Consider the following 19,903-nt stretch of genomic DNA (forward strand, 5'->3'; position numbering starts at 1 on the left):
ACTCAATTTAGATTAAAATGGTTTTGAATCAATTGCTGTATACAAAAGATTCATTATATTCTTCTTGCTTTACTTCAGACTTTGAAAGTCATTGAGAAGTGTGGATTTTTCAGACATAAGGGTTCATGAAGCAAAAATATTACTCTGCTGTCAGAAAAAATCTATACTGACTTACAACAATGGATTTTTGTTCTATTTGTCAACATTTAAATTGAGAAGGCAAGTTTTCAAGGAAAAGGACTTTCAAACAAAATACTTAAGGTTTTTGGAGATATTTTAATTAATTTGAAATTATAAAATAATTTTAAAAAAGGAGAAAATAAAAAGAATGACTAGGAAAGTCTGAATTTGATGGTAGTACAGAATTGGGTTTTTTCAAAATTACTTTTGGGTGGTTACACAGTATAAAGCTGAGGTTGTTAACTGTACAATAACCACATCATACTCTTCCAATTAAATTGCTTAGTTTGAAATTACATTTAGAAAAATTATGAAATCATTTTAATTTACCTGTATAATTTGAGTTCACTCAGATTCACAACAATACTGTCAAGAACTGGTGGGACACTGTAACGAAGCTTTGTTTTCACAAGCATAAACTCATTTTTTATGGTGATCATACCAAAATCAGCAACTAAAACATCAGTAGATACCGCTGACTGTGGGATTATGACAACAGGTGCTTTAATGTTAATGTCCAGTGCCATTCGGGAACTCTGCTTAGCTAATTCCTTTACACCTGTGGCTGCTTTTTCAGCAGCTTGAACAGTGGCTTCAGTAATTGCTTCCTTTGCCATCTGAAAATTGTTTACAAAAGCCTAGAATTTAAATAAAAATAGTTCAGCAATAAGGATAACAGGCATATTTAATATGGCAGTATTAACCAATATGCATTCCAAATTATCATTACAGATTATCTTCATCTCACATTTAAATACTTCAGGAACAAGCATTTTGTTATGTTAAGGAAAATATAGATTTGAAGGAAGTAGGAATGTAGAGTCCAATTTGTCCAAACATTTTTGGACCATATTTTGCAAGTACTAGTTCCTCAATAGTTCCTACATAAAGCATCTTAAGCACGAGCAGAAGTCCAGGAGAGGCCACAAACTGCACACCAGTTTTATCTGACAGAATACTAGCCAATCAAAGGTGATTCCTCACCAGAACCAGAAGGACCAAAAGTCCCAAGACACTCCATCTTATTTTGGTTGAGTCACAGTTGGTTCTGCCCCATCCAGATCCTCACAGCTTCCAGGCTCTGAGCCAACAGCTGATCAGTGTCATGTGCCAGGTCAGAGCTGGAGATACAGAGCTGAGTATCTGATGATACTATACTCTATGCTGCTGGATGATCTTCTCCAGAAGTCTCATATAGATTTAAAGAGAAAAATGAGGCTAGAACCCTGAAATGCTCCACACTGTAGAGGACTATTCTTTCCCACAACCCTAACTTGAACCAGTCACAGAAGGAAGAGGAGAATCACTGCAAGACAATGCCATCCATTCCCAAACCAATCCTGATGAAACCATGCTCAATGATATCAAATACAAGGAGAGGTCTAGGAGTGCTTGAATGGATGTTCCACCCACATCCTAAATTCTCACAGATCATTCAAAAGCACAAGTAATATAGTCTCAGTGCATAGTCCAGTCTTAATCCGGAAACGGTCCAGATACCCTGTTCTACCCAGCATCCTCTGAGGTTGAGTGCCTATGGCTCTCTCAACAACCTTCCATCAAGAGATCCAGTCTGGTGTAATGGTTAAGGCACCAGGCAAGAAACCAGTAAGAAACACTGATTTCTAATCCTGTCTCTTGAGAATGCGGCATATATACTATTCTTTCAAAACACATGACACCATACCATTCTGTAATGAGACATTACTCACTATTTAGCCAATCATATGCCACCTCCCAGGAGGAAGGCATTAATATACATGATTTCTTGGGCAGTAACTTTAGAGGACGATTACACTTCTTCCATAAACTGACTATTCTGCATTATTTTGAAGATTCTATTTCAAAGTGGCACATATCAAATAGGAAAATATTCTCTCTCGCTACATCAATCTTAAACTCTGATGTGCACCAGAACCTCTTAAGTATAGAACTTAATAACATGAGCGTAATATATATATAATGAATGTATTGTTTAAATACAACGTAACAAATTACATTTTAAACTGCTCTCAGGGATAATGCTTAGCTGAAAAGTTGTATTAACAATGTGCAGGTAACAATATATAGTTTAAATAATCTCTTCTATCAATACACAATTCAATTGAGAATAAATAGAGATTTCTAAAACAAGTTTTTATAGTGTACAGTAAGCAAAATGAGATTATTTTAAAATCATCCAAGCTGTGTGTTAGTTCAAATATCGGAAGAAATGTTTCGACTTACCAAAATTGCAGAAACAAATTTGTTGACAAAAACAATTTGAATACATCCAACAGTTAAATAAATCTTGCTGTCAACAGCATTCATATTTGTAATGGCAGCACCATCAGTGGCACATGTGTATGTAATCATTTTTAAACTAAAGACTTCTTTTCCAGTTATATACAGAGCCTTGAAATAAAAACAAATTTCAGTATAAATATTTTAATTTTAAAGAATTATGTGTTTAATAAAAATGCCAGGAGAAAATTCTATGGCTCCCCTTCTATTCATGTAATCCTTCATGTTCATGAAATGGGCTTTGATCCAATGAATTAATGGGAAGTTGTAGGAGGAAAATGTATCATCTTCAAACTATACAGCACATATTAAAAGCAGGAAAAGGAAAGATTTTTAAAAAAAATATCTGTGGTATGAGCTAATTTCAGTCTGTACAATATAGGGACCAATCCAATATGTGCACTGTAGCGGTAACTAGATATAGAATGCAAACAGTAAAGTTAAATTGAGAGGAGCAATTTGTCTGTAGTCTTTGTTATAAAGTAATATTCAAGGCGATTTTCCTCTCTGAAAAATTGAATAATTTAAACCATCTTCTTCTAAACCAGGGGCAGATAAGTATTTAAATTGGTAAATGCACTGTTTTCTATAGAGACCCTAAAGCCTAAAACACAACTGATCTTTGAATTAGTAAATATCAACACATTAAAAGTACACCTGTACCTTTTTATAAAGTGCTGTCACATCACAATCCACAATAATTATATTTTTTAATTTAGCAGATATTTCAGTTGTTTCTTTCTTCATTACCACTTCACTGTCAAGACCTACATATAATAAAATTATAAATATCAATAAAATCCCATTTTCAAAGCTTTTTCTCTACAATTTTGTTTATTTTTACCTTCTATGCTAATTTCTGAGATCCAGCGTTTCTGTTCCCTTATAAAAATACGTAAACAATTCATGTCTACCAAAAGATGGAGATCGCAAACATCCTCATATTTTGATTTTTTTGAACCTATGGGAAATTAAAAATTACAAGTAAATATAACTCCAATAGAAAGTTGAATTTCCTTAGGTGAATGTATTGCATTAATTCCCAATTCAGAAGAGGAAATCAATAAGAAAATATATCAGGGGAAGGGGGCTAGTGACTCCTTTCATCCAACTATAATTAAAAAAACACTAATACAACAGGAACTACAAAGAATTACAGCTTATATGTAGGATATCATTTGTTCCATCTGTTCTAACTATAAATAGAGATTTTATTTCAGATTGATACTGAAATATTAATTTCAGTAAAATTCAGTAATTTCAGAATATTAATACTAATTTCAATATTAATAAAGCTTTCAACAGATTTTTTTAACAGCTTGAAAGGGATAACTTTTCTTAAATAATAAATGTTTTAGCATCAGTCATGGAAAGAATAAAAATTTAAAGGTATAATTCTCTCCTTATCTTGTTTCATCAACAAAATCCAAAATTGTTTTCAGACTTGGAATATAAGAATACCTAATAGTCACATTTTTAAAATTATCCTGAGTAATTTAGAAATGGAAGCTATTAATCCTGAAATAATCTCATTAATATTCTTTTAAAGAATCCAGAATGTGAAATGAGGCGGAAATAAAAGAAGCAACACAGAGTTTGATATCAAAAAGCCTTACTAAATTTTCTAAGAACTTCTTTTTTTTCTTCTTTTTCCTGGACAATTTCTACTGTATTAGTCTCTTGAGTTGGAAGGAGATTATTTAGAAAATTCATTGTATTCAGAAGTGCTTCTGTATGTAAATGGATATCTATAGAAGAAAAAGAAACCTAAAGAACAAATGCATTTTATTAATAATATGCTTTAAAAGCACCTTCTGATATGTAGCAATTATATAAATAGAAACCATCATTATTACCTTTATGAGCTGTAGAACGTTCTGGTAAGTAGTCTTCAGTTCTGGGGCATTAATATCTGCCTATCTCAAAAACATAACATTTTAAACTGTAAATATTACAAAACATAGCTGCAACAGAACTATACAGATTGTAGATCTATAATCAATTCTCAGTATTTGCATTAGTAATTACCACACTTTTCAAATAGCCTCCTCCACCAATTGAAATAGCTGTTTATCTATTACCCAATGATAAACCTGTCCTTTATAAATGTGCTTAATTTTAATTTAAATTCCTTCTATTGTCTACAGAAAGTTTAAAGGAAAAAAAATGAATCCTTTCCCTTACCTTGATGTACTCAATTGATAGAAGATCTTCCACTGAATTATCCAGAGTTGAAATAATATAAACTGGCTTGTCTTTATTATCTAATTAAAGAAACATTAAAAAAAATTTTAAAAATCATACTGCGAAACAAATTAATTGGGTTCAAATACAGAATTTCACCCATTTCACTATCACAATTACAATGGCTTATAGTATAATACAAAGCAATTAAATTTTTAAAAATATTAAATAACCTAAGGTAACAAATTAATTAATTAATTTATTTATTTATTACTTGAACTTATTAGTCGCCCCCTCTCCCCACAGGGACTCGGGGCGACGTACAAGGCGAGGTACTGGCAGCCTGGGGTACTGGCAGCCTGGGAGGTGACACGAGGCTGGCTCCTGGGCCTGGTGAGCGCATCATTGGGTGAGGGTTACTTACCAACCGCCTTGAAAGAGGCGGTGGTGAGACCCTTGCTCAAGAGGCCTTCACTCGACCCAATGGAGCTAGCTAACTATCGTCCAGTCTCCAACCTTCCCTTCGTGGCGAAGGTTGTTGAGAATGTGGTGGCGCAGCAGCTCCCGCGACACCTAGCCGAATCCGATTATCTAGACCCACGCCAGTCCGGCTTCCGACCCGGGCACAGCACCGAGACAGCCTTGGTCGCGTTGGTCGATGATCTCTGGAGGGCCAGAGATAGGGGTTGCTCCTCTATCCTGGTCCTATTAGACCTCTCGGCGGCTTTTGATACCATCGACCATGGTATCCTATTGCGCCGGTTGGAGGGGATGGGAGTCGGAGGCACCGTTTTGCGGTGGTTCGGCTCCTACCTCTCTGACCGGAAGCAATGTGTGTTGACAGGGGGACAGAGGTCGTCCCTGAGGCCACTCACTTGTGGGGTGCCACAGGGGTCGGTCCTCTCGCCTCTCCTGTTCAACGCATATGTGAAGCCGCTGGGTGAGATCATCCGTGGTTTTGGGGTTGAATACCACCTCTACGCTGATGATACTCAGCTGTATATTTCAACCCCAAACCACCCCAACGAGGCTGTCGAAGTGATGTCCCGGTGTTTGGAGGCCGTCGGGGTCTGGATGGGGGACAACAGACTCAAACTCAACCCCTCCAAGACCGAGTGGCTGTGGTTGCCGGCACCTCGGTTCAGCCAGCTGACTCCATCGCTGGCCATAGGGGGCGAACAGTTGTCCCCTGTGGAGCGGGCGCGCAATTTGGGTGTCCTCCTTGATGCCCGGCTGTCAATGGAGGACCATGTGACAGCCGTGGCAAGGGGGGCATTCCACCAGGTTCGCCTGGTGCGCCAATTGCGCCCCCTACTGGACCGGAGTGCCCTGCGCACGGTCACTCATGCGCTGGTGACGTCTCGCCTGGACTACTGCAATGCCCTCTACATGGGGCTTCCCTTGGGACGCATCCGGAGACTGCAGCTAGTTCAGAACGCAGCCGCGCGGGTTATTATGGGAAGTACTCGTTACTCCCACGTAACACCTCTCCTGCGCGAGCTGCACTGGCTACCTGTAGCCTTTCGGGTGCGTTTCAAGGTATTGATTACCATCTTTAAAGCGCTCCATGGCAGAGGACCTAGTTATCTGCAGGATCGCATCCTACCACACATGTCCCTGCGACCTATCCGCTCACACAGGGAGGGGCTCCTCCTGGTGCCGTCTGCTAGGCAATGCCAGCGGGCGACACCTAGGAGTAGATCCTTCTCTGTGATGGGCCCAACCCTCTGGAATGACCTCCCCCCAGACATTCGAACCACCACCGACCTCCGCTCCTTCCGGCAAAAGTTAAAGACTCACCTATTTCAATCAGCTGGCCTGGCACTGTCTTAGTTTGACCTCCCGGGATTTATTTATTTTAATTGGGTTTTAAGGGTTTTATAGGCTTTTAACGTATTATATTTATTATTCGATTACAGTCTCATAACCTCCTTCACTAGTATTAATTTAATTGTTTATGTATGTATTCTATAATGTATTTTAGTGACTGTACACCGCCCCGAGTCCTCTCCGGGAGAGGGGGCGGTCTATAAGTGTGAATAATAAATAAAATAAATAAATAAATACAAAGGTATTATATAGCGTATAGAGGAGGTAAGAATAAATAAATAAGTTACAATACTTAAAAAAGTTAAAACCCCAGTGAAATTAACCCTTAAAAACTAAAATTACAATTAAAAATGCCCTGGGCTGGGGAGGTTGTAGAGTTATGCCAGGTCAGCTAGTCGAAACAGGTAGGTTTTCAGCTTCATACGGAAGGAGCGAAGGTCGGTTGTAGTTCTGATGTCTGGGGGGAGGTCATTCCAAAGGGTGGGGCCCACTACAGAGAAGGCCCTACTTCTGGGCGCTGCCCTCTGGCACTCTCTGGAGGACGGCACCCGGAGTAGTCCCTCTCTGTGTGAGTGGACGGGTCGCAGGGATGTATGGGGCAGGACGCGATCCCGCAGGTAACTAGGCCCTGTGCCATGGAGCGCTTTGAAGGTGGTAACCAGTACCTTGAAGCGCACCCGGTAGACCACAGGAAGCCAGTGCAGCTCGTGCAGGATAGGTGTTATATGGGAGAACCTCGATCTCCCCATAATTACCCGCGCGGCTGCATTCTGGACCAACTGCAGTCTCCGGGTGCACCTCAAGGGGAGCCCCATGTAGAGAGCATTACAGTAGTCCAGGCGAGACGTCACCAGCGCGTGAGTGACTGTACGCAAGGCCTCCCGGTCCAAAAGGGGCCGCAACTGGCGCACCAGGCGAACCTGGTGGAACGCCCCCCTCGCCACGGCTGTCACATGATCTTCCATAGACAGCCGGGCATCAAGGAGGACGCCCAAATTGCGTGCCCCTTCCACCGGGGCTAATTGATCATCTCCGATGGTCAGCGATGGCATATGCTGGTTGAACCGGGAAGCCGGAAGCCACAGCCACTCTGTCTTGGAGGGGTTGAGCCTGAGCCTGTTGTCATCCATCCAGACCCGTACGGCTTCCAGACATCGGGACATCACTTCAACAGCCTCGTTGGGGTGGTTTGGGGTGGAAATGTACAGCTGAGTGTCATCAGCATACAGATGGTATCCCACCCCAAAACCACGGATGATCTCACCCAGCGGCTTCATATATATGTTGAACAGGAGAGGCGAGAGGATCGAGCCCTGTGGGACCCCACAGATAAGGGGCCTCGCGGTCGACCTCTCCTCTCCTGCCAACACACATTGCGTCCGGCCAGAGAGGTAGGAGCGGAACCATCGTAATACGGTGCCCCCGACCCCCAACCCCTCCAGACGGCGCAATAGGATACCATGGTCGATGGTATCGAAGGCCGCCGAGAGGTCTAATAGGACAAGGATGGAGGAACAACCCCCATCCTTTGCCCTCCAGAGATCATCCACCAACGCGACCAAGGCTGTCTCCGTGCTGTGACCGGGCCGGAAGCCGGACTGGCGCGGGTCTAGATAATCAGCTTCTTCTAGGTGACGCGGAAACTGCTGAGCCACCACACTCTCAACAACCTTCGCTAAGAAAGGAAGGTTGGAGACAGGACGGTAATTTGCTAGCTCCGTTGAGTCCAGAGAAGGCTTCTTGAGCAGGGGCCTCACCACCGCCTCTTTCAAGGCGGCTGGTAAAAGGCCCTCACCCAGCGAAGCGTTCACCAGCTCCAGTAGCCAGCCTCGTGAGCCCTCCCAGGAGGCCAGTACCAACCAGGAGGGACACGGGTCCAATAAACATGTAGTGGCTCGCAGTCGCCCGCGCAACCTGTCCAAATCTTCGGTGACAACAGGGTCAAACTCCTCCCAGCATGGTCTCTCAAGACTAGCTTCAGACGTCCCCACTGGAGCACTGAGGTGGGTCCATCCCCTTCGGATCCGATCGATTTTATCCTGCAGGAACTCTCCAAATTCCTCTGCCCGGCCCAGTAATGGGGGGTCCCGCTGCCCCTGTGACAAAAGGGAGCGGGTCACCCGAAATAGGGCGGCAGGGCGGTTCTCCGCGGACGCTATAAGGGTGGCACAATACTGACGTTTGGCCACTCTTATTGCCACAAGGTAAGTCCTTACGTAGGCTCTTACTTGTGCTCGGTCGGATTCGGAGCGGGAGGACCTCCACTTACTCTCTAGGCGTCTCCTAAGGCGTTTCATTGCCCTTAGCTCCCCGTTAAACCAGGGGGCCCGGGTAGATCGTGGCCGTCGAAGAGGCCGCAAAGGCGCCACCCGGTCTAAGGCACCGGCGGCCGCATTATTCCAAGCGGCTACCAGGTCCTCTGCCCGGGGGTGGGGCAGGTCTGCAGGAGGTGGCCCAAGCTCTGCCTGGAACCTATCTGGCTCCATCAGACGCCTGGGGCGGAACCATCTGGGATAGTCTGGTTCCGCCTCCCCGCGGTGGGGAGCAGCGCCAGGGAAGTCCAGCTGGAGAAGTGAGTGATCTGACCATGACAGGGGCGTGATGACTAAATTCCCTCTTCCCAGATCACTCTGGGAATTGGGTTCAAATACAGAATTTCACCCATTTCACTATCACAATTACAATGGCTTATAGTATAATACAAAGCAATTAAATTTTTAAAAATATTAAATAACCTAAGGTAATAATAATATTGAAGTTGTTTCTTTTTGTATGCTTGATATTGGCTTTGACCATAAAATTAAATAAACTATTGTTAAAATAACAGTGCAAAGATATTGTTTATATGTATAAACAAACAACAGCTAGTCTAATTTAATTTAATATAGGCAGTCTTTGTTTAGTGACCATTCATTCAATGACCATTCAAAGTTATAATGGCATTTAATGGGGCACTTAGATAAGAATAGATTTCTGCTGGAAGTCTTCACTAAATTTTTCTTTCGTTTAACTAAAATAAAAATTGAGTAAATTGCTATTTTAATGAACTGTTATTTTTTAAAAAAGTAGCTTCAATTTGCTCATTTAAAATCATATGCAATACTTACCTTTATATTCTGGACACATTAAGCAAATTTCTCTAAGAAAAGCAGTAGCACTCATGTCATATGTTCTGAGCTTAAGTTCAGTGCCTAATTTTAAAATTTCCAACTGAAGAATTGGCTTTTCAATGTCTTCTGCAAGATGACACACCTGAAGGAACACCTATTTATTTAAAAGACAGGATGGTTAACCTAATTTTCAATAAGCTTAGGCTGGAGAGCTATCCTAGGGCTGGAAATAACTTCTAGACAATAATTTGTCTTTTAATAGTTAAAGCAACATTTCACTTCTTAAAGATATGAAATGCTTAATTTATACAGTAAGCATGAGTTACCTATAATGTAATAAAGGCAGGAAAAAAATCTAGCAGATGAATAAAACATAGTTTTTGAATTTGGGGAATGATATATTTTAAGTACATAACAATGCAAGGAAAAAACAGAATACAGTTATTCCTTGACTTACAACAGTTCATTTAGTGACTGTTTAAAGTTACAACAGCATTGGAAAAAGTGACTTTTCACACAACTGCATCACCCATAGTTATGTGATCAAAATTCAGATGCTTGACCACTGACTCATATTTATGTCCCGGGGTCATGTGGTCATCTTTTATGACTTTCTGACAAGCAAAGTCAATGGGGAAGCCAGATTCACTTAACAACTGTAACACAAAAGTTCGTAAAATGGGCCAAAATTGATTTACCAAATGTTTCATTTAGCAACAAAAATTTGGGGTTCAATTGTGGTCATAAGTCAAGGTATCTGTATAAGTAATTATTTTTTCACCAAAAGTTATGCCAATAATTCTAAATTTGTCAAAAGCCTATGATTGCATTTCATTGGTTATTAACTCAGTTAAAGGAAAACCAAATCTTCTTTTATCCTAAAGTAACACAATGTAATGAAGTACTTGTTTCAATCAAAAGAAAATACATTCTCCCAAAGTGACCGTATTAATTCTTACTACCCAATGTAAGGCCACTGCTACAATCACAGTTGATAAAAAAAATAAACCAAGCTTTTATCCAAGGAAATGTGACTGAGTACTGGTTGCTTTGCTTTTTTCCCTGTCTCTCATGCTGTATTCTTTATCTATATGTAGTTGTGGATCATTTTCCTCAATAAATAAAAACACAGGTATAATATATTTGACTCATTTGTCAGAGTTAGGTTCTCTTTATCTTTAATACTTGTAAGGAAAACAGATCATTTATGCAGAAACATTGAAAATTCATGTAGGTTCACAAACTGTTAAGCATGACTGTATGTTTAATTATATGTTTCTGAATTAAATATTCAAATTTGGATTTTTTAAGATCTAAACTGTAAAGGTGGTTAAGTAACTGGTCCAGGCAGCTATGAAATATGTTTTTACTCATTATAGTATTATGAGATTCATTGGAGAAAGATGCTGAAAATAAACAGATGCCACCACATATAGTCTATTAAAATTCAACTGAATAACAAAAATTGAAGAGAAGAAAATGAAAGAAATGGTCAAGTACAGAAAAATATTTACCTGCCTAAGGTAGTTTGATTGCAACAGTGTAGAAACAAGTATGCATAGATGGATATGGAGATAGGTAGGTAGGTAGGTAGGTAGGTAAGTCTCATTCTCCATTCACTCTCACTCACTCACTCACTCTCAATACTGATCCAGCAGGCATAGGGAAAATTCATAATGAAGTTACTAGTGGAGTGAATTAAAGAGAACCAAAAGGAAAGGTTCAAGAAACAGAATAAAGTACCTGAAGCCTCTGAAGCGCAAAACCCCACCCAACACGCAAACCGGAAGTTCGGGAACTGACTCCCAGTTTGCACGTTGGGCTGGTTTTTTTGCTCCGGATGCTTCAGGGAAGCATCCTGAAGGAGAAAAATGGCCCAACGGGCAACTCAGAAGTCAGTTCCCAAACTTCCGGTTTGGGTGTTGGGCTGTTTTTCACCCTCCAGAGGGAGAAAAGCAGACCATCGGGCAATCCAGAAGTCAAAAAACGGGCCATTTCCAGCTTCTGGAGGGCGTTCGGGGGGCAGGGGAGGCCGTTTTTGCCCTCGCCATGCTCCTAGAAAGCCTCTGGAGCTGAGGAGGGCAAAAAACAGACCTACCGGGTGCACCAGAAGTTGCAAAATGGGCAGTTTCCAGCCTCCGGAGGCCTCCGGGAATGGCAGGGAGGTCATTTTCGCCCTCCCCAGGCTGCAAGAGGAAGCGGGGGGGGGGTTGCTCATGCATGCACAGGGGGCATGTTGCAGGGTGGCATTAACTTATGGGGGTGGCCATGCGAGCGTGTCTGATAGTACATGTGCCCGTGCTTTTGGCACCCAAGGCAAAAAAGGTTCTCCATCACTGCCCTTAGTCCTTAAGATGATGGACAGATCATCTGAACTCTGGGAAGAAAGGGAAATATCAAATGATTTTTTGCCCTCAATATCAGAACTTGAGATATAGTTAAAGATAAATGTAGCAGAGTAGTCTTTGTTCAACCTAGTCATATATGTAAGGAGATACTGATTCCAATCAAATTTAGAAATAAAGCAACTGTAGTAATAATGGTAAAATAAAGACATGAACATACATTTCAGAAAGAAAACATACATAAACAGTTTGACAAACAATCACAAATCTTTAATAGTAAAAAGTAAAGCATTACCTCAGATATTTCAAATCTTAATTGGAAATCAGTCATATTTTTCAAAGGTTCTGTTTTTGTTTTGTTTTTTCGGAAGCTACTAGCTCTACTCAGTGAGCCCAAAGGTGCTTCAAAAAATGGTAGGTCTTCCAAAGGACTACTTGGAGCATCATAAAACTCATCCTCAGATTCTAATAGACAGTTCAAGGTAAAATAATGATTATTAAAACATGCTCCCATTTTTACTTATTTGTGTTACATGCTGTAGTGAAAACCCAATATTTACATCTAACATAGGCAGATTTGAGATTCTATTTAGGTATTTGTTTTTATTATTTGGCTCAAGCTCCAAGACTTACCATCTATATCCTAATACAAAAGGTTATGAAGTAATAATTCTGAGACTATTTTTTATTATTGGAATAAAACTGAAATTATAGTGCTTTTACATAAAAAATGAATCTTATTTGTTCCAGTTCTTTTCATTTCAAATGGCAAATTTAAAGAAATTGACCTTTGTTGCTACTGATTAGCGATTGAAAGTCATAAAACACTGCTGACCTTCAGGCATACATATATTTTCTACTCATTTCTAATTTGCCTAAAAAATATATTAGCCATATAGAAAAACTGCATGAAAACACATATAAAATAATGAAATTCTGGTACATACATACATTACCATTAAACAATTTTCTTTTGTGGCAACCAGTGTTACATAACATACAGAAAATAAGTAACAAAAAGTCAAGAGTGAAGAAAAACAAAATTCTAACTAAATCTAGTTTGCAGAAACACTAATTATTATACATGTTCATGTCTTTTTGTCATAGATAGATTTATATATTGCCTTTTGGTATTAAACTTCTCACTGCTCTCTTTTTTCATTCCTCTCAACCCATTCATTCTTTTTTCATATGCTTTGGTTTTTAATCTGATCCTATTCATTGATCATATTTTTTTAAAAAACTGCAACCATTCATTCTTTACCTTACCTCTTCTTGTTTTAACACACTTAAGTACCAATTTCCACTTCAGTTAGAATAATATTATGATTGATTGATCTGCCCTTGCCAATTCTCACTTCCATACAGAAAAGCAAAGAGAAATACGCTGTTATCACAGCTATTTTCCATTCTTCTGCTAAGCATTTATTCCTTGCAACAGATCTCATTATCTAGTATTTTTTCTAACATTTACAAAGTATTTTATAAGTAAACATTACTAGAATAAATAAAAATGAAATGAACAATTTACCACTTGATCCAGCTACTGAAAGATGTTCTAAAAATGGAAGTACTGAGGTTGACATTTGAGGCGTTGTTATCAGAGAAGATACTTGAAGCTGCAGTACAAAAGCAAAATGTAATCTTCTTTAATTCAGTAATATGTTACTCCTTTAGCCAATATAAACATTTGCCTATTTTTTCTGGTTACTCAAAGTCAGTAAGCTATAACAAGATCAATAATAATAATACATTTCAAAATATCCAAGTACAACAGCTAATTAAGAATGAGACAAGACTTACAAATCTCCTCTTTTTTAAAAAATGTGATGCTAACAATAATGCCAACCAGGAAGTAAATACAATTAAAAATAACGAAACAAAACAATACAAGAGTTGCTATTTAGCAGAAATTTAATTACGTAGGAACAAAAAGTACTTGAGGAACAATGTTATTGTTCCTTTGAATTTAAGTAATTGTTTTAAGTAAAACAATTACTTAAATATATCTTCTATCTGCTCTCAGATATTAATATTATTAATAATAATAATAATAATAATAAACTTTAATTTATAAACCGCACCCTTTCCTAAACAGGACTCGGGGCGGTGTTCAGTCATATTAAAACAGTATGAATACAAAATATAGATATACTTAAATATACAAATCGGTAAATGGAGGAGGTAGGATGTGGACTGTACAATATTTAAATTAAAATACAAATAAACATTAAAATTACCCTTAAAAACTACCCAATAAGATGTTTGCCAGGAGGTTAAAATGGGACTATAAATCAGTTAAGCCAGCTAATTGGAACAGGTGGGTCTTAAGCTTCTGTCGGAAGGAGCGGAGGTCGGTAGTAGTTCTAATATCGAATTAAGAATAGATGGAAGTACTTCAGGTATAGCGAGTAAGTAGATCTGTATAGAAGGTAGGCCTTCAGTTTCTCCTAATCTTAGATGACCTAGTTGCTCTTTGAACTGAACTCAGAAACAAAGCAAAACACAGCACTGTTTCTCAAAGGAGAAATTGCATGCTTCCATAGCATGTAAATTTAATTTAAACTGTATTATGTACCAGATGAATTTGTCAATGTTTCACAAAATTGACCATATAGTAGACAAGACAGTCGTTGGGTTATGATGGGAAATTGGAAACATAATTTCTCAGAATGATGCAGTTGTAAAGTGCATGCCATAATATATCATTTAAATGATGGCAATCAAGGTAGTCCTAGTTGCCATTGTTAACCAAACATCTGGCTTGGTCCCTCCCAAGTCTCAGTAAGGTAAGAGACTGCCTCTTCTTCAATTCTTCCCATTTGCTTATCTAGCCCTCGTCTCTGCCCTTTCGGTTACTCTGTACTCTACTGCCTCTGTAACCCTGTGCTCTGCTGGCTCTGCCACCCTACACTCCCCTGGCCCTGCTATCTTGCACTTGTTAGCCCTGGCACTGTCAAAAACAATTAAGTATACATTAAGCAAGATGATAAAGCTAGCTGGAGAGCAGGGCCAGGGTCAATAGGGTGACAGAGCTTCAGAATGCAAGGCAACCAAAAGGACAGAGATGGGGTGGGGGGTGGGAAATGATGAGAGCAGCCATGCAGTTGTAGTACAGGCTGTCAAACACCTGATATTTTATGTGACTGCACGAACATTGCAACAGCCATAACTTCAGGGACCAGATATTAACTAACATTTGTTCAGCATAGCCATAACTCCAAATTGTTTCTAAACAAGGGTTACCTACAATCCAATAGTCTGAATATAACTTGTCTACCAGCTAAAACTGGTGGCTTGCCTACTAGCCAAAATTGCTGGCCAATAACTGAAAAATCAAAGTTAAATCCAAATCCAAAAATATCTGTACAAATCAAATCTGCAGCTTCTGAGTAAGTTCTAATAAAAATGAGCTCCTGGTTCTCAATTAACTATCTAGCCTTTTATAAATTAGGTTTTGATTTGTTTGCCCATTACAATTCAAAAACTAACTTGAGATTAATATTTTCTTGGCTGTGATGGAAAGACAGAATTAAAAATTCTTTCTCATTGAGTCAACAGTCCACATGATAGTATGAATTATCAGAATAAAAATAAACCATGTACTCTCAAGCTTCTTTCTCACATCACGGATCTAATTTTAGTCCTTCTATGCTCTTGTTCTTGAAACTACAAGAAATGTACCTTAATGCAGTTTACGTGGATATGACATGGAAGATTCATTAAGAAGATCACTATCATGACAAATTCACCACAGCAGCAAGACAACGAGAGGTTGAAACAATTTCTAAAAACTTGTAATTTTTCCTAATTGCTATTCCCTCGCAATCCACTTTTCTATGCTGGCAAATTATCACAGAAAAAAGAAAATAAAGACCTTAACTAAATATTTGTTCAGATGACTTCTGCTAATTATTTCCTTTGTACAAAATAAGGAAATATCACATCAATCAAATATTTCATTGTGATTAAATTGCCCAAGAATCTTTTGTGTTATAAATGAACATTTAAACTTGCCTTGGAAGGTTGTAGAACAGCTGTGGAGTCAGATGAATTTTTTGGTTTTGGAATGCTGTCAATAAGTTCCAGAATAGATTTTAATTTCTCATCTGAGATATTGAAAGAAAGTAATGGCAGCTCACCATACATTTTGTACCTAAAAAAGAAACAACCATTGAAAAACAAATCCAGCTAGGATTTGTGCAGTTTACAATCAAAACAAATAAAAATAACAACAAAAAGCATCATTTTAAAAACAAGAGAAATAAAACTATATGAAAACCATCATAAAATACACACAACTCACAGCCCATAAACCCATTTATCAAAACAATCAGTATAGCCACTGCACCAGTTCCACCACATTCCCCTGTCTCCACGCCCATTGGCAAAACCATGTCTTCAGTGTGTCCTTTGCTTTGGAGGCAAAGCGAGCTGCGTTAAGTGCAGCATCCACAGAAAACTCTAGAGCTGTTTTTAATTAGTTTAAATCCCTGTGGGCCCTAGTGTCTTTATTTGGGATCCTGCTCTGAAGTTGCTTTAGCCAAAGGAGAGCAGATCTGCTAAAAAGTGAAGAAGAAGTGGAAGCCCTAATAGCCCAGGCAGAGCCCTGGTGACCTTTGACAAGCATTTGTTCTAAATGCTTGTCTTCAGGCTTAAGTGAATCCTCAGGGGCACTGGCAGCTGCATTAGGAGAGGCCACAGCTACCACAGGCAGGTCGATGGCTGGAAGGTCTAGAGCCTTAACTAACGCAGGTCCTACATTATACAGGTGCTTATCAAGAGAATTAGGAAGAAGGCCGGTGCCCAGAGAGGCCCATTGCTTTTGCACTACGTTCATAAAACTCCTAGGAGAAGAAACCACCTCATTCTCAACAGTAGGTTCTAGGAAAAGAGGATCCTCAGAATCCCCAGTGTCAGAGGCTGCAGGCTTAGGATCTGGGGTAGGCTTAAAACCAGCAATCTTCTTTGCCTTAAACAGCAAAGACCGGAAAAGAGCCAGTTTGAACAATCCCACAAAGGCTGGTTGGTCAGGGGCCAGATCCTCGTCTTCAGAGAGTTCAGAATCTTGGGGGGGGGGGGGCTGCTCATCCTCATCCTCTGCTGTGGTAGACTTAGAAGTCGAAGGATCAGCAGCATCCTTACTAGAAGAGTGTTTCTTTTTACTCTTGGATTTAGACACACACACACCCTCCCGATTTAGATATAGAACTATGGCTAGAGGATCTGTTACGTTTGAGGCCCGCAGCTAGCCCCTTTTCAATGGCAGAAGAGATAATGGCAGATACATCAGGGGTAATAGCAGTAGTAGCAGGGGGTGGTTCAAACCCCAAAAATCCTGGGGAAGAGGAAGCCTGAACTGCCACCCGAGAAAGGCCTGCATTCTCTAAGGAGTCATCCTCACTTTGAGGAGAATCAAAAACCCCTGTACCGTCTCCTATTTGAGAAGGAGAACTAGGATCAGAAAGGGAATCCTCTGAATCAGAAGAAAGACCCACAGGTGGGGGGCTACCAGGAGAGACAGGGATCACCTGGAATGGATGAGGGCTCTCTCTGCCATCCTGTGTGCGCTTGCTGGGAGCTTTCTTCTGCGATGAGGACTTGAGCTCCCCTTTCCCCTTTTTTTTTTGCTGCCTTAGGAATCTTTGTGGGGTGCTCCTCAGCTGCCACCCTTTTTCTAGAGGTCTGAGCTGATGAAGAGCCAGCAGTAGGGCTCTCTGGTGGAGAGGTCTGGTGGGAGGTTACTGCCCCACCTCCTGTGCTGGAAGCCATCATTAGAAGTCAAGCAGAAACAGCCACCCTCAAGGTAAATGCTGTAAAAGAGCCCCGTTACTGACCGTTGGTTTCAAAATGGCGCCTGCTGATCTTCGCGCCAAAATCAACTGTCAGTACTCTCTGTTGGCTTGAAACTGCGCCTGCTGCAATCTCTGAGGGAAACAGCGATCTTCCCGAGAGCTTTGCAGCCCCAGCACTGTGTTCCTGACAACAACCGCAGGGTTACCACCCTTGGGCTTGTCACCGGGGCAACCTCCAGCAATCCGCTGGAAAGAGAAGCGTCGGAGCCGCTCCGCTGCCTAATACAAGCCTCCGACGATCGCTGACAGGAAAAAAGCCTCCATCGCTTTAAAACGGCTGTCCCAGCAGCGCGGCTAGCTCCGCGGTGAGGGACAAAGCTCCTTGCTTAATATACACACTCCCCCTGCCTGCAAGATCTTAAGAAATGGCAGGGGTTGAAATATGGAACTTTTAGAAATAGTCAATCAGTAAGAAAGAAAAATATAATCAGAGAAATACAACTACACATCCAGCCCAGAACTGGCTGAGTCTAAAAACTGGAGAAGAGCAGCAAGAAGGAAGGCTTTATAATCTGTAGACTCAGCCTATTGGTTACTGGACAGAGTGAACCCTATGTGACTGTTGTCTCCACCTGCAGTGAGAATGAGCATATCAGGTAAGTACCATTTTATGGTATTTAGTATTATTCCTGTTGTTGATTTTTTTCCCCATTTGTCTCCAGCTCTCTTTGAAAGCTCTCTCTTTTCTTTGAAAGAAAATCAACAACAGGAGTAATACTAAATACCATAAAATAATGCAGCGCTTTTTCTAAAACTCTGAATTACCGGTCTGAGCATATATTCCGAAGCAAGACATAAATTTGAAGGCCATTTCTAATAGCCAGAAAAACTGAGCATTAAATAAGCTTTTACGGGACCAGACTTTGATCTCAATACAGCAGGGGTGTGTTTCGGCTGCTGCTATTGCCGGTTTGCTCAGGGATGTGCCAAGCACACATGCATTTGGCATTTGATGTACGTGCATGCACAGTGTAGCAAAAATTGCTCTGCGCATGTGGCAAAAACAAGATGGTGCCACCTATGGCGCCGAGAGAACAAGTTTGGGGGGGGAGCAGGCCTGGATCGCTGCTGGTTCCAGCAACCCAGGTCACCAACTTACTACTTACTACTGGTAGGAACCCATCTCTGCAATACAGGTAGTCCTTGACTTACAATAGTTTGTTTAGTGACGGTTTAAAGTTATAATGGCACTGAAAAAAGTGACCTATGGCTGTTTTTCATACTTAAGATCGTTGCACCACCAATTTAGGGCATATCAAATTTTTCAACTTTCAATTTCCAAATATTAGCGGTCCTCAAAAGTTGTGACATGCCTTGGGGATTGTAACGGTATTTTGGCTACTTTAATATAATTTAGATATGCTTGGTAGGTAACTACATAAACATGACTTTTTAACATTTTGTTTCATTCTCTATGATCACATGAAAAAATCTGGATGCTTGGTAACTGGTTCATATTTATCACAGTTGCAGAGTCCTGGGGTCAGAGGATACCTTTTGCAACCTTCTGACAAGCGAAGTCAACGGGGAATTCAGATTCACATAATAACCATGTTCCTTAACAACTATCATGACTCACTTAACAAATGTGGCAAGAAAGGTCGTAAAATGGGGCAAAATTCACTTAATAAATGTCTCATTTAGGAGCAGAAATTTTGGGCTCAGTTGTGATCAAGTCAAGGGCTATCTGAAGATGATTTATCTGGCAATAAAATGATGTTACCATGAAATAGCTACCCCCGAGTAAACTAAAAAACTAATCTAGGAAGTTGGTCTAATTTTCAGATTTGATTACTGGGTTCAATATTCTGCTATTTTGGTACCAAGTGGTCAATTTAAAACCATGTCTATTGGATTTGCTGGTAGAAGGTCAACAGATATTGAAGAAGTATATAATCACAGTCTCCATCAAATGAACAATATTAGTAACAGTAATAATAGTAATAATGCAAATAGTTATAATTGTTGCAGTAATACTTGGGCATTCTTGCATCTGTTACAACCATTGCTCTGTTCAGTTCCATTTTCACATCCAGAGGTTGCAAGATATGTTGAGATGATGACTGTAATCTACGAGCGTCCTCCCACTTTTCATCTAGAAATGAAAAAATATTTC

The 19,903-nt window shown here is 40.1% G+C and overlaps 1 protein-coding gene across 3 annotated transcripts in view; it reads right to left on the bottom strand.

Annotated features, from left to right (window-relative positions):
• Positions 1-19,903, bottom strand: part of VPS13A (vacuolar protein sorting 13 homolog A) — a 138,276-nt gene that overhangs the window by 67,350 nt on the left and 51,023 nt on the right. For all 3 annotated transcript variants that reach the window (XM_081942022.1, XM_081942021.1, XM_081942023.1), the window contains exons 22-33: positions 19,765-19,882; positions 15,950-16,088; positions 13,464-13,551; positions 12,228-12,397; positions 9,585-9,741; positions 4,648-4,727; positions 4,320-4,379; positions 4,080-4,230; positions 3,308-3,424; positions 3,127-3,230; positions 2,407-2,574; positions 511-818 (exon numbers count right to left, since the gene is read on the bottom strand). In XM_081942022.1, the coding sequence (XP_081798148.1) occupies positions 511-818; positions 2,407-2,574; positions 3,127-3,230; positions 3,308-3,424; positions 4,080-4,230; positions 4,320-4,379; positions 4,648-4,727; positions 9,585-9,741; positions 12,228-12,397; positions 13,464-13,551; positions 15,950-16,088; positions 19,765-19,882 (1,660 nt within the window). The remainder of the gene's footprint in view (positions 1-510; positions 819-2,406; positions 2,575-3,126; positions 3,231-3,307; positions 3,425-4,079; positions 4,231-4,319; positions 4,380-4,647; positions 4,728-9,584; positions 9,742-12,227; positions 12,398-13,463; positions 13,552-15,949; positions 16,089-19,764; positions 19,883-19,903) is intronic.

Source organism: Natrix helvetica, assembly GCF_964273705.1.
Source record: "Natrix helvetica genome assembly, chromosome: 2".
NCBI classification, from domain to species: Eukaryota; Metazoa; Chordata; class Lepidosauria; order Squamata; family Natricidae; genus Natrix; species Natrix helvetica.